The following is a 19497-nucleotide window of genomic DNA, read 5'->3' as shown; positions in this document are numbered from 1 at the left end:
TGTGCAGACAATTTTTTCAGGCATTTGCCTGAGCTAGCCAAGGTTGAAGTGCTACTTTGGTTTTAGCCAATCCAAGGCATACGCTGCTCATTAAGTTCTGCAGTGGTTTCTGGCCACATGGCCACTTTTTTAGATGAAAATAAGCAAAAATAATATCTTTTAAACAAAAAACCATTAAAATTATCTTGAGAATAAAACTAAGTCTGGTAAGTGCTACTGCTACTACATGGGTGTGAAAGCAGTCCAATAAAAGATGCTGTAGTTCAAACTAAGAGCCTGAATTCAACTAGGAAACTCTTTGATACACAAAGAGATTACAAATCTTCATAATGCTCATACGTCTTCATTTTGTTCATTTAAACTGAAGGCAACAACCTCAGCTGTTAGGAAAATGAACAGCCTCAAGAAGGCTCAGGAATTCACATTTAACATTTCTTGTAAACATGAAGTTGTCCTTTATTTAGCAAAATCACATAATAATTTAGCTTGCACTTCTTTAGGCAGTGAGTTGCTGTTCTATTTCTTTTTAAACATGTTACTTATTAATAACGGCCAAAAGCAAAGTAAACCATCTTTTCAGGGTTGCTGTGCATATATTGTACTTTTGCTAATGAAATACAGCAAGATCTCAGCGGTGAGAAGTAGTAACCTGGAACTGAAGACTTGAACAGGTAAAAGCATCACTGAATAAAATACCTGCTTTCTTCAGGAAATACATATGCAGCGCTGCCATTGATCTGGCAGGGCTCATTTTCTTTATCTTTGTTTAAAGAGGCCTCAAGAGCAATTTGGTTCTGCTGGATCTCCCACTGCCGAGCGATGTTACCGATCGTTAACCGCTTCTTTTCCTGAAACAAGACACACAAGGCACCATGAGGCATGACAGGGCAGGAGCAGCACATTTGTTTGTTCTGAAATATACTGCTCAAGCAAAGCATTTTAAATTGTTTCAAATTGAACAAACTGTACTAGTGCTTGGTGGTTATGCATTAAAATCGATGCATTGTTCTATTTTGCATAAGTGCCAGCACATAATGTCACACAATTTGCAATAAAGAAACAATAAAAGTAACATAATAAATCCACAACTTATGAAAGCATGAAGTTAAGTTACTTAGGACGGGGAAACTGCTACTTCTGCAAGTTTTTCCATTTTAAAGAGCTCAGAACTCTAGCTCAGGTTCCATTTGCCCAGGGAGCTCTGGTGCTCCCTGGTTAGAGTACTGGTTGCTCAACACTTACAGACTTCCACAATGACTGAGCTCCATGACACAGAAAGAGAGGGAAGTTGGAATCATCAGTGGTTTTCATGACAACAATCTTTAGAAAATTCTGTTGGTTCTCAAGGCTGAGGGTCTCAACCTCAATTACTGTACAGCTCTACTGCTTTGTTAGCCCTCAGATGTGGGCTGCTGGATTCCTACAGAACTTCCAAAACTTCCATGTATTCCTTTTACATAAAGCAAATTTTACAAGTGTGAAGATTCTGCTAGCAGTAAATTTCTCTTGTTCCAGTAAATATTAAGTTCAACCACTGTTGGAAAGGAATGACATTCTCTATACATTTCAAAGTACATCTCAAGCTTTCCCAGAAGAGTGGGTTGGAAGCAATAAAAAAGAAGTCTGGAAAAAGAGATGAAGAAATTCTGCTGTTTGGACAGACAAGTATCAGCAAGGGAAAAAGAAGAGATGACATCGGTGAAATAAACATTTTCAAAGCAGTGCATAAAGGAAAACAGCAATTGTTTGCTAAGTGCCTATAATTTCATTTACGCTTCATATACCTTAAGAAATGTTAGAGAAAAGAGATGGTAAAAGAAAATTGTAGAACATAGTTCTCTAAACATTTTTTTCAGATTTAACTATGAAGAAACCTATAGATGACAACTTTTTTTTTGCTGGACATTGTATCTACAAGCATATTTGTTCCTTCAATTCAAATGTGTGGAATAGGAAAAAAGTCTGAATCATAAGAACCTGTTCACAAAGGAAAATCTACAAAACCATCAAATCATATGAAAAAATATTGGCATTTGACTGTTATGCAACTTAACTATTTGAAGATAGGAAATATACTTTGATAAAATTAAAATCTAAAATGTAATGTTGAAATTGATTTGTGATGACAATAGGTGTTAAAAATATTTTTTCCTTTAAGGAAATTTTCCACTAGCAAAAAGCACCTCAAAATGTAGGCCACCAAGACAATCTCTCTGCTACAAGGAAACATTACGTCAATGGTTAAGAACGTGAACTACAAATAAATACCTACTTCTTTTTTTTTTAGTCAGAGACATTTTCAACAGCATGAGACAATGTCATGTGTGAAAATTCTTTACTAATTTTCCATTTCTTGATGCTACTAAGATCTATCGCCAACACTTCAAATCTGAAGAGACTTTCAATACATCAATATCTTGCAGGGAAAGAAGAAGTACCAAGACCAAACAAACACACTGCTTAAAAAACCCAAAACCACCCCTCAAACCATATCTAAGTCTTTTTTTATTATAGTGACATTTTTTAATCAAACAGAAATAAACAAAGATAAAAATATACAGGAAATCAAAATATATTCTTATTCTCTGAACACAAAATCTTGTCCCCCCATTCACTTGGGGGGCTTTGATATACTTAAAGCATCTTTTAACATACTGTTAACATTCTGTTTGTGTCTTATTTTTCAGTTCTAGATGTTTGCTACACTTCTTATGGCCTCCTGCAACTAATCCAGCCTAATCCCCTTCATGAAATATGATTTTACCTAGGAAACTTAATATGGACATGGACATTTCTTGTTTATTTGACTTCCAAATTGAAAGAGATTGTTTGTATAGGCATTACTGGCTGACAACAGCAACAACAACAACAACAACAAAAAGAGGCACTTTTTCCCTCCAAAAAAAGGGATTTGGAGCCAAATGGTGATATTCACAACACAGCAAATAGAATGCAGATACTCTTAGATTCTGGATTTTGGTCCCCTATTAGGAGCACAACTCATGCAGTCAGCAGCCCCATGAAGAGCATTCTGGGGGGCACCAGGGTGTCCCCTGGTGGGGCACTTCTGTCTGGTGTGTGTCAGCACCAAGCAGGCCAGCTGGGCTGGGAGATAAGACAGATCAGAGTTCTGCTGACAGAGACACAGCTGGAGTCTGCCTGTGCCCTCAGGGCCCCTTCACTCTACCCACAGAAAAGAATAAATTCAACAAGACAAAATGAAGGAACAATTCCTTCAGAACACCCTGCATGGCTGCAGCAGGGTTCACCTGGAAAGGGGAGACCAAGGAACATGAAATCACTGGAGAAGTCCTTTGCTTTAGCCTGGATTTATGAAAATGAAGTCTGCCATCCAGTGACATGTGTCACACTTGTGTTCAACATGGGCTTTCTGCTAAAGTGTACCTTGCATACTTGACTGAACAGAGTTTCAATCATGGAGTGCAGCGTTGAAGCTGTGAAAATAGATAAAGGCATATTTGGATATATAATATCATATCTGCAACAAAAAAAATGGGCTATAAATGATTGCTGTAACCTGGTTTACAGTAACTTTAGGACAGCCATGACAATACCTTAAGCAAGGTCTGTCTATGGCTTTCACGCTTCCTTTCTTCCTCTTTCCTGGCTGCAATAGATGCCATACGTCTTTCTTCTTCCTGGAGGAAAAAAAGAAAAACAAATTCCTAAAGGGAGGAACTAAGCCAGTTCTGAAAAATATTACTGATAAATTATGTTATTGTGTTGGTATTTGACACATAAATTTTCATTTTAACACAATTTTAGAATTTTTATCATCTTAATGTTTCTAAATACTATTAAAACCAATCAAATTGTTAATTATAAATAAGTCAAGATAAACAGAATTAATAACTACTCAGATAAAAATGCTGAAGATAAAGCTAGCTAAAAGTAATATATGTAAGAGTCTGTGAAAAAGTATAAAGCATATGGCGACCATGAAAAATATTTTTAGATATGACATTGCAATACATCTTCATATCTGTGTAGTAGTTTTTGCAATTAGCTGGATTTTTTTTTTTTTTTAAACACATAGAGCAAAAAAGCTGGGTTCTAGTTATGCTTGAATCATAATCCAGGATTAATTTTCACCACTATAAGCTATTTCCAGTGCCTGGCTTTTCTCAATCAGCAACAGAACTTGAGAAGAACAGAACATTTTCCAAGTTAGCTATTCCATGACCATTATGCCTCATCAACATTATTGCTTAATCATGAAGTCTCAAGAAGAAAGCCATTGATTTCTAAACAATGAAAGTGAAGCCGCTTTATTTTCCTGGTACAGCAATTTGATACTGCAATATACCCATATTAGGTTGGATGCCCCTTGTTTACAGAAGTCTAAACATTCTCACAGCACAGTATTTTTAGAATATATATTTTCCAAGTAACAAAAGAAATGTTCACTATGAAGTAAAAAGTGCAGAGTGTTTCCAACACAAATATTTGGGAAGCATACTTTAAATTATTTTGATTTACTTCACATGCCATTTGGGCGTTTCTATTGAAGCCTCTTCCCAGAACATATGAAAAGTGTTTTCATTTCCTCAAAATAGAAAGCTCCTGTCCAAACCTTTTCATTTTCTGGAAAAGTTATATGCTAACAAAATTAACAAACAAAAATGAACAGAAAGCACCATTAACCAGTCAGACAAATTGACATGTCAAAATTTCTACATAAATACAACATGCTATGTTTAGAGCATTGTAAGAGCCCCAAAGCACATGGGTGAGTGCTTACTGGAAGATAAAATAAAACAGGAACTTCACACTTAGCATGGCCATTACATTTTTAGGAAAACAATTTCCAAAGCATAAGAAGTTGAGTGCATGTAGCAGGCTTGTTCTGATCCGTGTACAGTTCCCCTGAAACCCAATGACACACCATGGAATTTGGCATCAGTCTGAAAAGGGGTAAAAGAACAGATTTTCAAACTGTTCCTCCATGACTTTATCCTAATATCCTACATTAAACAAGAGGAGTACCTCAATGCACAGTAAGGCATGAGGCTTTGGACAGAGTAAGCTTCTCTAACAATTGCATGCAAGAATTTCCTTGGAATACTAACTGGAAAGCCCATAACTTCTTTTTTTTTTTTTAATTTTTAATTTATTTATTCTCAAAGTGACTTGTCTTTTACTGGTGAAGTTCTTACTTGTTGGCAGCCTCCTCTGCTACTGGACTTTTAAGCTATTCCTAAACAGGGTATTTCTGAGGGGGCACTGCCATGGAGTTACAGCATAATCCTGGTTAGAAGGGCTTCTGTAGGTCACCAGTGCATGTTAAAGGAGATCACAAATAACAAAATAAAAGCACACATAGATACAGAAGGCCTTCCAGATGCCACTGCAACAAAATACCACACAATGAAATCCAGCATTGAATAGGAGAGTTCAGGGACACGCTGTGAAAATCATGAACTAAACCCCACGCAGAGAACATGTCACAAACATGAATGCATCATTAATAATGCAAATAAAAATGTACTCTTCCTCAAGATATGATTCAGAATTTTAAGAACTGCAAACATTATTATCCCAATTATGTATTACATTGTTCTGTTAGTGTTTTGTGAAAAAAAAACCCAAGTCTTAAAATAAAAGATAAACACTAGCAAACTACATTAGTGATATATCTTTCTTTAGAGAGAAGGTTAGATTTGTTTCAGGGAATTTTTTTTTAATTAAATTGCTTCATTTGACGGTGTAGCTATGCTTTTAAACTTGGCTCCCTAAAGAAACAAGTTTTATATAATTTTTTGGTCTTCATCTTCTCTAATGACTTTTCAACACATTGATCATATCAAATAACAATGTTTCGAAGTCTTAAAATAAGGGACTTTTCTTGTTCCCTAGAAGTTTGACTATATTAAATTGATATGTAGAAAGAAGAGAAATGTAAGCTAGTTTTACCACCAAGGAAGAGGAAACAGAAATTATCCATTCTATTTGGCAGAAAACATCTGGCCATTCATCAGAGACTCAGTTTCAAACTAACTGAGCTGGTGTTGTGTTTCATGCTGGTGTAGGTAAGAGCTAGATAACAAAATTCCATTAATAGACAATTAGCCTTCATTAATTTATTAATTTCAAGCTGTAGTTTTTTCCCAAGTTTTAAAGCAAAAGTTCCCTAATCAGTTTTCTCTCAGCTTCTACAAATCTCTTCTTACTCCATCTTCCTTCCCAAAGCTCTCCCTTAATCCAGCCCAGATGTGTACCTTATGACTGTCTCCCATGCAGGAGGCTCTGCTGCCCCCACTGAAGTCAGTCCTGGACCTTCCCTGCCAACACAGTCTCCATACAAAGATCAAAATCAACTGATGCAAACTGCATTCTAACAAGAGTACTAACTGAATAAGACTTTTTTCCTTGATCAAGAGTTTATCCTAATTACAGACATTTTAAAAACGCTAATCCTTTTCTAAAAGAAGCTAGCTTAGCCAAAAAATAAAATACATCCTTAGCTTTACTCCGTGTTCATAAAGGCAGAGTGATAGAGAAAATCTCGGAATAAAGATCAAGGGCCACATCTAGATACGCATTCCTGATTAATTCTTGATTAATCTTACACAACTCATGCAAGCAATCTTAAAAAACACCTTCCCCAGGAACCCACAAATCACCCCCCAGAGTACCGAACAAGTTATGAAACAAACCCCAGCACAGCCTTGCCACAATTCATTTTTACTGTCAACCCTTCTCTTTAAGAAAGGATTCCGGAACAGCTGGAGTCCCCGCCCTGAGTCACTCGTCTCCTCTCGCCGTCCTGCTGGTTGTGTCCATGTCCGTGCCTCTGTCCGCGTCAGTCCGTCCCTGTCCCGGGCTGTTCCCGCCGCTGCCCGTGCGGGCTCTGCCGTGCCCATGGCGCCCCCTGCCGCCTCCCGCGCTCCGCGCAGCGCCCGTCCCTGCCCGCCCCGCCAGGGGAAGGAATCCCGGGGAACCGGGGAAGGAAGCCCGGGGAACCGGGGAAGGAAGCCCGGGGAACCGGGGAGCATCCGAACAGACCGCAGCAGATGCGCGCTCCTCCTCACCACCGCATTGCTATTCTTCAAACAAGTTCCTTTCAACAAATGACACGATTTAAGTCACACTTAAGTGTCTTATTTCCCAGTGGAAAAGAAAAAAAAAACTTTAGGGATCCCTCTCTAAAAAAACCCTCAGAACACTTTATGGTAGTGATGGAATACAGTAATGAAATCTATTCTGGATAGAGCAGTAGAACCTACTCCCTGATCAGCAATGAAATGTCTAAGCAAATAATCAAAACCAAACACAGCTCTCTTACTTTAAGCTTCTAAAACATATAAAACCACAATGAAAAATCTAAAGCTTTATTTCTAAAAAGACACAGCTTGTGTTTCAATCTGGAAACATTTTTTTAAATTTGCATTACATATCATATTTACACACAGATATAGGAATACATACACACTTAGAAAATTCTCCTGAGGAAGTCTGTTGGAAGTGCTGGATAGTAAATGTTGCGGGTTATGTAACTCCTTAGTAAGGAATATGTACACATTTCAATAATATTTAAACACTTTATTACATATCTGCAGACAGCCTCTGCTTACTATTACAAAAGAGTGGAAGAAAAGAAATAGGTCCCAATCAAACTGTAAGCACCACAGTGCAGGCCCACTTTTGAAAAAGTTCAAACTACAAAGCAGGGTGAAAAATCTTCAGAGCCCAGCAAAACAACCATTATGCCAAGTTAACCACAGTAAATAATCACCAGTGCAACCTGAGCCTGCTCTGACTGTGGGGCTCTGCACAAGCCTGTTCCATCCATCCAGTCCCATCACCTCGCAGCTAAGGTGAGGGGAAGGTGGAACTGTGAGTTACTGACAGGAACACAAGTGAACAGGAGTCCATCCAGCTACAATAACTCAGCCTCCTGGCCAGTCTTTAAGCCTTTAGATTGAGCTACCAAAGGTCAAGAAAGCAAAAGATTTCCATCAAGCTGATGTTTTAGATACACACCACCAAGAGGTGCCCTAAGGTAGAGACATTTGTCATTAAATTTTTGCACCAGGGCTCCTTTCTCCAGGGAATACTGTGGAAAAAGCCTAACATCAAAGTGTGTATATTCTTAAAACCAAACATGAATGAAGCTTCCAAGTCTCATAGAAACTTTTGACATTATCCTTCAGTAAATTAAAAGTTAAAATCAGAACTAAGAATTGTGTAAAACTCAGTTCTTGAGCAGAAAACTTCTGAACAAGTTAGTGAAGAATTCCTAGTCAGAATAAAACCCAATATTCATCCAACTCTCAGTTTGTTACAAGACAAAGCAATGCTAAAGTTCAAAATGCCTAAATGTTCTTCAGGCTGATGAAGAAAAGATCCTATAAATGTAATTAGAGTTTAGTTTCGTTCCTTACACTAATCAAGAGTGTAAATCACACAGTCAGTACTGCAAGTCCATTCCCCCCCCAGGTTAGATCTACCCTTAGAGCTGACAGCAGCAGCATATTGCAGTGCTAGGCAGAATAGCTGGATTTGGGATTGCCAGCTCTTTAATTTTACCACAGATCCCATGATACTTGTTATTATTCTTTAAATCCCAGTTTCTTAAGTCATTCGATTATCTGGGTAGCAGTTTTTATTGGAGAAAATATATAGCACCCTCTACATGGAGAAAAATGTTAAAAGGCACAAAAAGCAGAAGGCAAATAAAGAGTGTAAAACACATTATTTTTACAAGTAGGTTTATGAGCAGCACAACTGGTGAAGCCTGGTTTTCTATGGCTTTTTGTCTTTGTGGTTGATTCTCTGATGTTTAACAAGGTGCAAACCCAGATTAAGTTCTTCCCATGGCTGTGAGTTTCTGACAATTTTCCCCCATACAGATCTCATAGAGTCTAAGAAGGAGTTTGAGTCCTTTCTACAGTTTTCCCCATCACTGATATTTCCACCAGGATCCATCCCCTCTTGACACGGGTTAAAACGGGGAGATGGAGAGATATTTTCTTTATGCAACTCAAGTTTCTGAAACATACTAATAAAACAAGTCTGTAAAAGCAAAGTGATTAGCAATTATTAAGTCAGTATAAAGTCATAATAAAAGTTATTTTTAAGTCATTATTAAAGTCAGTATAAAATATAAAAACCCCTGAAGCTCAGGATATCTGTGAACAAACAAGTATTTCATATTTTCAATAACGGAAGCAGAACTCTCATATCCCAAAGCACTTTCTTTTTAAGATTAAGGTTTCCCACACACACCCTATATTTTTCAGCCTAACTGGCTCTATGAAAAAGCATCAGCTGCAGTTCACAATGCAGTACAGCCTTTGTACAAAGCAAATGAGCATTTAAAAGAAGGTGTATATGTCAGCACCTGGTCCAAAAAGTTACCACTGCATCACTGGACAATTTCTCTGCTAAGAAATCATGCTTACACATCACTTTTGAGTAGGCACAGAAAAATTAGCAGGACTATTCCTATATTAAAAGACAAAATAGGTCACATTATGGGTAAGACCCTGGTGATTGTCCTTCATCCCCTGGCGTGGATTTTCAAGAAGCCTTATCAAGGTTACTTGAACTTGAGCAGCAGAAACAGAAATTATCAGGGAGAGTAGGTTAGGAAGAGAGAATTACAGACAGACACACAAACTGTGTGATCACCAGATCTCCCTAGGGAGGCTGATTAAAGAAACCAACTAAATTCTTAAATAAAAGATACCAATTACAGCAGTTTTAGGGCAAACAGACCACTCCTTTGGAAGAAATGTGCTGTCCCTTCTCAGCTATACAACAAATCAGCAAAGACTGGTAGGAAAATTCTAACCAAAAGCTTTGCAGGCTCTCTCATGTCACCTGGCAGCTGAACACACAGCATTTGCTGCTGGAGTTTAACCACTTCAAAATAAACATGTTAAATAAAGTAAAAATGCAAACCCTTACTTTATACTGAACTAAAGAAAAGGGTTAAAGTTTTAAATACTGTAATGTCTATTCACCATTCAATTCCATACCAAATCAAGAAAAAAAGTTTGTATTTTTATCATACACATACACACAGAAACCCCTGCATTTCACTTCTGATTTGAAGTATTTATTAAATTTGATGAAAACAGAAATTTCTTACTGTGATTCTCTTCATATCTAGCTGTCGGAGCTGCATCATATGATGGAGAACAGTGTGTTTGTACCATGTCTCCTGAGCTATTGGATTGCCATCAAGGGTGATATCTGACAAGGATGAGGAATCAGCAAGGCACAGAATATCCTCAAAACTGTAACCAAAAGAGTTTAAAGTTTTAATGTCATGGAGTAGGAATAATTTTGAGGTGGAAGATTTTATTTCTTAAGGACAGAACATAAATATTTAACTGTACTGAAACACTTCCACCTATCAATACTGCAAATGACAAATACAAGTATTTTGAAATACCAGAAACTGCTGCTGGCAAACTTTTTATTCCCTTCACATACAGGTAAAAAGAGATGCAGAATAAGGAGAACTAAAGGAGTATTTAAATCAAATCCCCTGCTAAAATATTGTACATATAAATTCATATTCAGAAATATAATAGGTGTATTTGCCATCAAAGGCAGCATGAAAAACCTGGAAAGTACAAGGAGAGAAAGCCAACCACAAATATCACAGAATGATCCTAGGTGTTTGAATCATCATTAATATTGGAAGTAAAACAACTAAAAAAGCATCATACTTTCAAAAACAGATTAGTCCATTAGTTTGAGTTCAGTCTACAAACTCTAATCTGATGGCTTCTTAGAACACATCAGATTTGGTTACCTGCCAAAAAATAACTGACCTGTGTAAAATGCATTTAGAGATGTATAACCTCTGTAGTGTTCCTTTCATTGAAAATGAAATGTGAAAAGAAAGCAGCTCAGATATTCAGTATTTTTAAACAACAGAGAACTATTTGACTGGATTTGAATAAAAAAAGCTGAACAGTTATGGCAATAAATAAGACTCCCTAACATGTTTACAATGAAGGTATGACACTGCACCATCCTTATGTTCTTTGGTCTTCCAAGGTCAAGTCTGCCGTATGTCAAGTCAAACCTTGAGTTTGCCCTGAGCGTAGTGATCAGAAGACACATGCAGTACAGATGTTCATTTCAAAGACTGACACTGAATAAAGCTGCAATAGTTATTCTGCTGCAATTGGTGCTGCATGCAAGGAGCTCCTGCATGGGACAGAGGGCACAGCAGAAAAGTGACAGTAAAGAGGAAGATGCTACTGCCTTTGTGCTTAGTGCATGAAAACAACCTAAAAACCAATGGAAAGTGAACTCTGGCTAGATTGTGACAGACAGTGAAAGTTCTTAAGATATCTGAAGAATTGGCTGTTTTGTACATGTATTTAAAGCTTGATTATTATTTTCTGTTTCTTTTCATGAGCCTGTTTCCTTTCCAGAAAACACCTTATGGAAGTGCATTTTTAGAAGCTCGGTTTGATATATTACATCAAAAATATCTACTCAATATGTCCTAAAGATAAAAGATAATCTTCCCAAATGACACAGAAGTCAGTAAGGCAAACTCAAATATGTTAGAACAAAAAACCCCACAGTCTGAATTTCTATCAAGCTAGAACATATTTTGCTTAAAAAATATTAAAATCTTTGGTCTTCAAAATTATTTTAAAGTATATTTAAAAGCATTAAATATATTTATTCTGAGCACTTACCACTAAACATTTAACCAAACAGCACTTCTTTCATTACATATGATTTACAGATTTTTAATAAAAACAATTTCTTCAGGAAATGACAGAAAAGTTGAAAGCTTGCTAGTGCGATTTCAAGACCTTCCACTTACACATACTGCTGTGCTTTGAAATTCTCACTGCTTCAGCATGCCAGAACATTCACTCTGGACCTAAAAACAGATGTGCTTGCTTTATCCTGCTTTTAGCTGCCCTATTAGCAGATCAGTTTTAGAAAGACACAGTAGTGCAAAAAACTGTTTTTACATCTTTGTATACACATACAAAAAACCTGAGTTTTAGAAATTCCATATAGAAAAGTTCATATACTGTACTTGTCACACTGGTATCCTAATCCTAAACTAATTAAAGCTTTAATGTGCTACATTCCCAAACAGATTGCACATTTACAACCAAGCTCCTGCTGGCTTCCCAGCACACAGACTGCAGGGACAGAGCCCCGTGGTGAGCACCCGACAGGAATCACAGCCACATCTCAAGGCTCTCTCTCTCCAGCCTCTGCTCGCCACAAAGGAACCTTTAACCTGCCCAGGAAATACAAAGCAGCTCTGGATGGTGCTGAGTCAGACTGCCTCAGTCAATCTTCTTGAGTGGAATGTCTGATTCTCTTTCCAAAAGGCCTTCTCCTGCAGGACACATCCACCTCTCATTCCTGTTCTTCTTACATAAATTATCTTTGCTAAAATTGTAATGTCAGCAACACAGAAAAAAGGCACAAATTTGGGCTAAATTATCAGGAAGTGTTTTCTGGAAATCTTTTGAGAATAGATCTGTTTTCCATCTTGTGTGCATGCTCCTAGTCCTGCATCCAGGTCTCCACTCTGCCAAAGGGACTCAAACCCACTTCTCCTTCTCATATCAGAATGCAGCAATTATCTAACAGCAGAGCACTCTGGAGCTCAACCTGCACCAGTGATACACATTCACAGGAATATTTATCTTCTGTTTTAACCTGCTTGTTTAGGGAGTCAGTTGCTCCTTCTCTACGCATTTGCATCAATTTTTAAAAGCCCATTGCACAAAGGGGAAAAGCTCTGGAATAGAGAAAGAAGGCAACATACTTATTAGAGTCTGAAAGAACACCTGAGAGGGAACTGTATGTTCAAAAATACTCCAAGAAGAAAACTTGCATTCTTCCACGTCTCTGACTACCAAAATACCTATGAAAACAGATGTGACTACCATCAACCTTTCATTCCCCTTTTCCTGCTTTTGTTCAAGCATTTAACAATGCATTTATAAATTTTCATCTTGCTCAGTAAAAAGGTACTTTCTTGTTTTAATTAGGCTAAGAACATTGCTTCTCTCAGGTTTCCAATTCAGCAACCAAATGAAGCACAAAAATTACATGAGCTTGTATCCAACTCATTCCATATGCCAAGACTAAATGAAAAAGCCAACATAAGGCTGACCTGGACAGCAGTGCAACACTGAAAATATGTATTTTGTTTCCAAGATAAAAAATAGTCTTCCCTGGTTTCACATGTTCAAACATGAGCAATAACTTTCTTTCTGGTTCTCTGTGGCAAATCTTTCCTGCAAATGTTACTGCAATCTCTTCCCTGCGCCACATGACAAAAATGGGATTTCTTTATAACCAATTCTATATATAGCTGTTGCCTTCAGCCATCAGGTATAAACACCTTCAGTGTGTAACTGCTAAGATTGTTTGGGCTGAAGCCCAATTGTTTCCTGTCAGCATCAAGTTCAGTTTTACCTTACATTATCTTGCCAATATATCCTTCTTTACTAAAAGTTCTGCAGAGAAGCAGCAGCATTCTGAGCCCTTCTCTGAAGTATGAGGTAAAAAGAACATAGTGATTAAACCCATGGTACACCCTCATGCCTAAAATAGTGACAATTTCAATGGCATTCCTGAGTCTTCCACTGAAATATTAATACAATATGTCAGTATGTGTCAATTTAAGACTCAAGTATTTTCACTGACACAAAAATAGAAACAAGAAAATCTTTCCATGGAAGCATTGCTTCAAAAATGCTATTTTTAAAAAATGAACATTAATAAAATATTGCAATGAAATGGTAATAAATGTATTCAAGTTCTGGCAATTTTGTTGTTTGCTTTCATTTGCAGAGTTTTGGGGGTTTTTATGCACTATAGATAAATTAATTAAGAGTATTTGTGCACCAATTCACTTGTCAAACAAAATTCATTGTATAGACAGAGTCATTTTTGGGAAAAGTAATTTTTCAAATTACCCTATGGCCCAGAGTAAATGAGGTAAGTGACTCAAAAGCATACAAAACCATTTAAAAGGGTGTAGGAATGGTCAGATAGAGCACAGCAGTTCACTGGTTGGTTGCAAAGAACTTCTTCAGTCAGTTCAGAGAGTATCAAGCCAAGCACCAGATCACAGATGCTCAAGAATATACTTAAATATATAATATTTAATAATTTCCTTGGTAGAAAGCATATCTACTACATAACTCTAAATAAGGAATTACAGAGGGTTTTAGCCTTCAGAACTGCTGCCTGTAGTAAAAGCTTATTATTTTAATAAACTCCAAGCTGAAAGTGATTAGAAGAAATTTTTCATTTGTGTGGCTTAAAATAATGACTGGTAAATAGAGAGTTAAAGATATCTATCCACCTATCCACCTACATGCATATACAAAATTTATAGAAGAGCAATATCTTTTGTTTAACATTATGATTTTTTTATACCTATTCCAACTGCAAACTCAAACTAAATTATGTATTACCCTATATGCTCCAGATAAGTATTTGTAGCTTACAAGAAACCTAAGACTAGATCTAGCAATAGACCAACTAAAGTCCCCATAGATAAAGGACATTTTTTATATAGTACCAAGAAGCAAGCTATTGATCACAAACTTTGAGAAATCTATCAAAACCTCACAGGAAATTTCAAACATTTTTCCTTCTTTGAACACTGTAAAAATAATATGAATTTGCATAAAACAATATGAGAAAGCAGTCAGAAAGCTACAACAAAAGGCATCAAGTCCATAAAAAGACAGGGCAATTTCCCTGACTGCAGTGATGCTCCCTGACAGAGAGGGAGTCAAGCTGCTGCAGTCTCCTCCTTGCTCCTGCCAACCTGAGACTTTTTTTAGAAAGCCAGAAACAAAGGCAAGTCTCAATTCTGGAAACGATTCAAAAGCAGCAAAATGCTAACCCCCTCCCTTCACTATGCCAAATTAAAATGTAAAATAAAAAGACTAGGAAATTAACTAAGGGAAGAGCGTAAGAAAGACTCCTGCAGTTCATCTCTGAATTGTTTTTAAGTGTTTAACAGGCATGAGTATTTAAGATGTACTGCATTTGTACTTTAAGAACCTAAGAAACATAGACAAGTAGGTTGGAGCTGTCTGCAAGACACATAATGCAGGTCAATATAAAATGTTTGAGTAGCTACTGCAATAAAAGCTCCTACTAAGTACATTTTACAGAGAAAGCAGATACCACAAGAATAGCATGGCATTTCCAGTAATTAGAACATGAAGCATCTTCCCCTACCCCACATTTAATTATTTGATTCTAAACAAAGAAACCTGCTGGTGATCAAGGGATTAGAAAAAGGACATACCAAACTAAAGATAATGCAGGCACTTAGGGTTTTTCTCAAATACTGGCACAAGTATAAAGGCAGACTTCAAAAATGCATTAATATGAAAAGGCACAGAAGAAAAACATTTCTATTTATAACAAAATGCTCTCAGTTACTTGAAACTATAGAAGCCCAGCTTTGTGAGTTGAGCTATTTTGCTTCTGCCATCTGGTCTGAAAGGGAATCATGAATATACCTTTCAGACTTTATTAATACATGGACAAGTAAAATACAAGCATGAAATAATTTACCCATAGCAAGCAGAATCTGACTCAGCAATTTGCATAACTCCAGAAATACCGTGATGGAATGTTAAATATAATTTGTACCTTGCATCATGCTGCCTTAACAGACAACTAGGTTAACAGCAAAACAATGTATTTATAAATCCAAAATTTAATTTTGACCACTATAAACAGTATGATAATCAATTAAAAATAGGTTTCTTGGTAGAATACTCACAGTACAACTACATTTGAATGCCAAGGGTTTCAAGAATTTTTATACTTAAAGTAGAAAATACACAATGGCTTGATTTTTAAAATTTGATATGTTAGGGAAGGAAAAAAGGATCTGTACTCACAGTGCTTGAATTCAAATTTTCATTAAATATAGCTCCAGTAGGATACTTCAAATTACTGATAGGAAGCAAACTACTATTCCCCTTACCTAGATATATTGTTGAAGCTGAGGAAGAGACGCTGGAGACAGGGCAAAGTATCCACATCTTTCTAGAAAGAAAAGACAGGCATAAATTCAGCAGATGAAAATGGCATTTGAGCCTCTTTACTTGGCCTGATGAAATGCTTTCATTTCTAAATGCTGTAACCTTGCTGCAACATTGATTTCTGTTGAACGTGCAGCTCCATCTCTCCCTAATGCAGTCTGCAAGGGAGTGTTTCAGTGCAGATCCCACTCTGCAGAACACGCTGCATCACTTGCAAAGCAAATCATGTTAAAGAAAAGGAGGATACTGCTGCTGCTTTCTGAACAGGCTTTTGGGAAATAAGCCAAGGTGCTCTCTCAGCATTTAAGCTGCAGGATAAACATGCTTTAAAAAAAAAAAAAAAGCAGCTTGCTGAAATAAGGTTTTTGAGGTGCAATACAGCAATACAGCAGGGCAATTAGCACTGCCAAACAGCAGTGACTCTCCAGTCAGAGAATTATCTGAAGGACTCTGTCACCTTTACAACCTTCACAATTAACATTTAGAAGAAGATATGAGTTTACAGAATAAGAAACTCTAAATTTAATATTGCCACTAAATGCCTTTGCAGAAAACCTCTAAATAGCAAATAGCTCAAATATTAGTAACGTGAAACATATCAAGTAAGATCAAACTTCATTTATGAAATATACATCCATATCAGACAGCACGGTCTGCAGGGACTCACAAGTCATTCACACCAAACCCCTCAGTTCTAAGTCTGCATCTCCTTACCCTAACAATGGCCACACTCCAACTTGAAACCAGAGGACACAATCCTGGCAAAGGGAAAGGAGCATCAGAGCTCAGTGCCTTGATTTTAGCCTACAACTCTTCCACCCTTCATCAGATTTCTGACATGACTACATAGCAGTCCAGAACATTTCATTTCAAACAGGTAAACAAAAGCAACTCTAACAAACCCCACAGCTCCTATTAATGAAACACTGAATTTAAGCTAGCAAAGCTGCTGAGAGTCACCAATGAGCAAGGCCTAAGGGATCAAGTCTGCAGGTGCAAAATTCCCTGGTCAGAGCTGTCCTGAGGCCTCCCAGATCAGACCATGGAAAGACTGAGCTCACAACAGGTGCTTTTGGGTATCCCCTCTGTCCCTAAGGCTACTTGGTGTTCATGCCTAAAAGGGTGGGCACACATGTGAGGACAGGCATTATAGGGTTGTGCACTGGAATGCTTAAGCAGTAATGATTTTAACTAATCACTGGGGAACACAAAGTAATTACCCTCAAGGCAAATATCCTAGCATGATGTGTCACTATCTTGTAAAACAAGTTCCAAATGTCATAGGTGTGGCAGGAAAATCCCAAAAACCACCAGCTACTTTAATTTTGATACAAAGTCTTATAGTGAGGCAGACAGGGGGCAAGAGTTCTTTCTTGAAGAAATGGTGAACACCTTGACTAGTCCTCCTTCCAGGGTAAGATCAAGCTGCAGATGACAAAACCCAAAATTCTAAATTTTCAGTACCCCAAATTAAACAAGCAGGTCAATCTTTCAAAGACAAATATAAAAAAAGTAGATATTTCATAACTGATGGTATGCATAGATCTGTGCTTTTGATGCCATATGAGACTTTGTCATCATTTATTCTGTTTGCTATATCTCCTCCACCTGCACAGTCAACCACATGAACTTAAACTTCATCTTAAATAAAACATAACCCCCCTCCCTCAGCTACTCAAGTGCTCCAGAAATAAACTATCTTGGGTATTCTTTCCATAGAATAATATATTTCTTTCCATATTTCTGCATTTTTAGTAATTTCCTATTGCAGCAGAATCTGAATTTCCATACAAAAGGAATGTAGCTTTCATTTAAAAAAAACCAAACAAATATAAGAAACACATGCACATTACTGTACACACAGAAAAAGACATCTATCAATAACATAAGCAAAAATATTTTATTTTAGGAGCCATATTTACTTAGAGTTTTAGACAGTATAATGTGTCCAAAACTTAAACAGAGTTAGTGCCATGCTTGCTAAAATTAACATTCAATGAAAAACAAACCAATCCACACTCACAAAACTGTATTTCATTAGAGTTTAATCAGAGTAAAAACCCAAAAAGTTACCAATAACAGTTAAAAAACCCCACAAGCCAAAAACTAAAATAAATATTTCCCTGAAGAGAACATCATCTTCTGAAACACTGTCTCTGCCAGGACACACTAAAACATTGAGATACAGCACAGACTCCAAGTCTGTAAGTCACTAATTTAAATTTCATGCTGACTCTCCACTTATGGCAGCAGAAAGCAAGCAGAAAGTAAAAGTTACACCTGAGAGCACTGAAAAGGCAAAAGCTACAAGCAAAGAGAATTCTAGGTAACATCACTGACACAGGGGAAGGTGCAGTGACAGAGTCAGCAGTGAGCAGAAATTTCTCATTTTTGAGACGTAAAAATAAATCCTATTTGGCAAACGGCAGAAACTGAAGAAAAGAAAGGCTCAGCAACAACAGGGGACCAGGAACTAAAAGAATTTTGCAGGCCAGAGAAAGGTAGCTATCTAAGTAATCTGTTTTATTTTAAAAAGCTCTTGTTTGAATAATCCACTTGCCATACCTGAACTACAGTTCAAATTGCAAAGTGAAAATCTTAATTTTTAGAATATGAAAACTTAAAATGCTGGGTTAAAGCTTCTATTAGAAAACCCTGCTCTTACAATCAATACCTTTATTCTCTGCATTTGCTCCAGGAACATTCTTAAGATTAAATTTAACATGGTCTTATGGCTTAGCTAACCTACAAAAATTGAGAATATTTATTTCTAGAACATGAACTTGTATGGAAGAAGAGTATCTAAATTTGCATGTTAGAACCACAAAATCTCTTCCCCCCTCCCCAAGGAACATCGTGAGCTTTCAAGATTTGAAAGAGTACAAGTCATCATAAAATCACAGCATAGTTTGGGTTGGAAAGGACCTTTAAAGGTCCTCTAAGTCAAGTCTCCCTGAACACATTCTAAGAAAATAACACCAAAATGAACGTGTTTGTTTCACCTTTATGTTGTACAATTAAGAATTGCAGCAAAACAATATAAGAACACGAGATGTCAAAAATCTGAAACACTGATATGGTCTAAAGAAGTTACAGATGACATTCATTTTGTCAAAAACGAAGAAAAGGAAATGAAAAAGAAAAAAGAGAAGGACAAGAGTCTTGGTCCTTACTATAGCAGAGACTTGATTGTGACGGAGGTTGAGCTCTGTGAGCGAATCCAGTCCATTCAGGTTTTCTACAACAGTGAGGAGGTTTCTGGCAAGGTTTAACACCCTCAGTTCACTTAAATGACCGATGTTTTCTATTTTAGCAATCTGCCAGAGACACGATAAACATGCACACTGTGTTTATATGGATATAAAATATGTGTATATATGTGACATGTTTTCTAAAAGCATACATGAACATACAGCTTCATACAATAGTGTGCCTGTGTTTCTCT

General features: G+C 37.0%; 1 protein-coding gene across 5 annotated transcripts in view; it reads right to left on the bottom strand.

Moving 5' to 3' along the window:
- The window catches only part of LRRC49 (leucine rich repeat containing 49), a 38099-nt gene that overhangs the window by 10971 nt on the left and 7631 nt on the right, over positions 1 to 19497 (bottom strand). For 4 of the 5 annotated variants that reach the window (XM_084214007.1, XM_084214008.1, XM_084214009.1 and 1 more), the window contains 5 exons: positions 19226 to 19369; positions 15995 to 16056; positions 10118 to 10265; positions 3576 to 3659; positions 697 to 848 (listed from right to left, as the gene is read on the bottom strand). In XM_084214007.1, coding sequence (XP_084070133.1) covers positions 697 to 848; positions 3576 to 3659; positions 10118 to 10265; positions 15995 to 16056; positions 19226 to 19369 — 590 coding nt within the window. The remainder of the gene's footprint in view (positions 1 to 696; positions 849 to 3575; positions 3660 to 10117; positions 10266 to 15994; positions 16057 to 19225; positions 19370 to 19497) is intronic. The other variant, XM_084214010.1, reaches the window with a different exon arrangement.

The sequence above is a fragment of the Fringilla coelebs genome (genome assembly GCF_963513975.1).
Source record: "Fringilla coelebs genome assembly, chromosome: 12".
Taxonomy (NCBI): domain Eukaryota; kingdom Metazoa; phylum Chordata; class Aves; order Passeriformes; family Fringillidae; genus Fringilla; species Fringilla coelebs.
The sequence above is the reverse complement of the archived record's forward strand: the minus strand, read 5'-3'. Positions and strand labels throughout refer to the sequence as shown.